The sequence below is a fragment of the Antrostomus carolinensis genome, unplaced genomic scaffold, assembly GCF_000700745.2.
Source record: "Antrostomus carolinensis isolate BGI_N321 unplaced genomic scaffold, ASM70074v2 scaffold29127, whole genome shotgun sequence".
Classification (NCBI taxonomy): Eukaryota; Metazoa; Chordata; class Aves; order Caprimulgiformes; family Caprimulgidae; genus Antrostomus; species Antrostomus carolinensis.
Genome location: NW_010325793.1, coordinates 22,997 through 23,772, shown reverse-complemented (window position 1 = coordinate 23,772; position 776 = coordinate 22,997). Strand labels below are relative to the sequence as shown.

Sequence of the window (776 nt, the reverse complement as noted above, 5' to 3'; positions counted from 1 at the left end):
ATCAAGGAGTACCAGCAGAAGTACGGAGTGGAGATCGTCAGGCGGTATCGGAAGAACGGGGGGAATTCAGCGGGCGACGACGTCACCTTCTCCGAGTTTCTCCGGTACCTGCTGGACGAGGAGGCGGAGAGGATGAACGAGCATTGGATGCCCATCTACAACCTCTGCCAGCCCTGCGCCGTCAGGTACGACTTCATTACGAGCGGCTCAACGCCGACGCCAACTACGTCCTCGAGCGAGTCCAGTCGCCCTCCTTCATCCGCTTCCCCGAGCGGCAGTCGTGGTACAAGCCCGTGACGGCTGAAACGCTCCATTACTACCTGTGCAACACCCAGCGCCGGCTGATAAAAGACCTGTTACCAAAATACATCCTGGATTTCTCCCTCTTTGCCTACCCCCTTCCCAACATCACCAGCGAGTTCTGCAGGCAGTGAGCTGCTCCTTTCGGGAGCCCCTGGAAATTCTGCCCCCGCTGCCAGGATTCGCTCGCGCAGCCGGTGCTGCGAGGAACGCGTTGCTGCCGGGCCTGTGAAACACGCTCTTCTATGCATTATTTCCTAGTTTTATACTTTTCAAACACTGTTTATATAAAATATTATATTTTGTCTTTGCTACTAGAATACTTTTTCTATTGTTCTGATTTTAACGTGTACATACGCCGCTGACTTGAGCACAGTAGCTTTTGTATATCTATTTTGGTTTAGATTCTTTTTTATGGCACGGCATGGAAACCATCTGTAAGGAAACTGAGAAATTGGATATATCTGAAGTATTTT

General features: G+C 50.8%; 1 protein-coding gene across 1 annotated transcript in view; it reads left to right on the top strand.

The window, feature by feature from the left end:
• Positions 1-434, top strand: part of CHST14 (carbohydrate sulfotransferase 14) — a gene marked incomplete at its 5' end in the record, with an annotated part of 685 nt that extends 251 nt beyond the window's left edge. Inside the window, 2 exon segments of the mRNA XM_010171376.1 lie at positions 1-193; positions 196-434. The exon segment at positions 1-193 is cut by the window's left edge and continues 17 nt beyond it. Of these exon segments, the coding sequence (XP_010169678.1) occupies positions 1-193; positions 196-434 (432 nt within the window).
• Between the last annotated feature and the right edge of the window lie 342 nt (positions 435-776).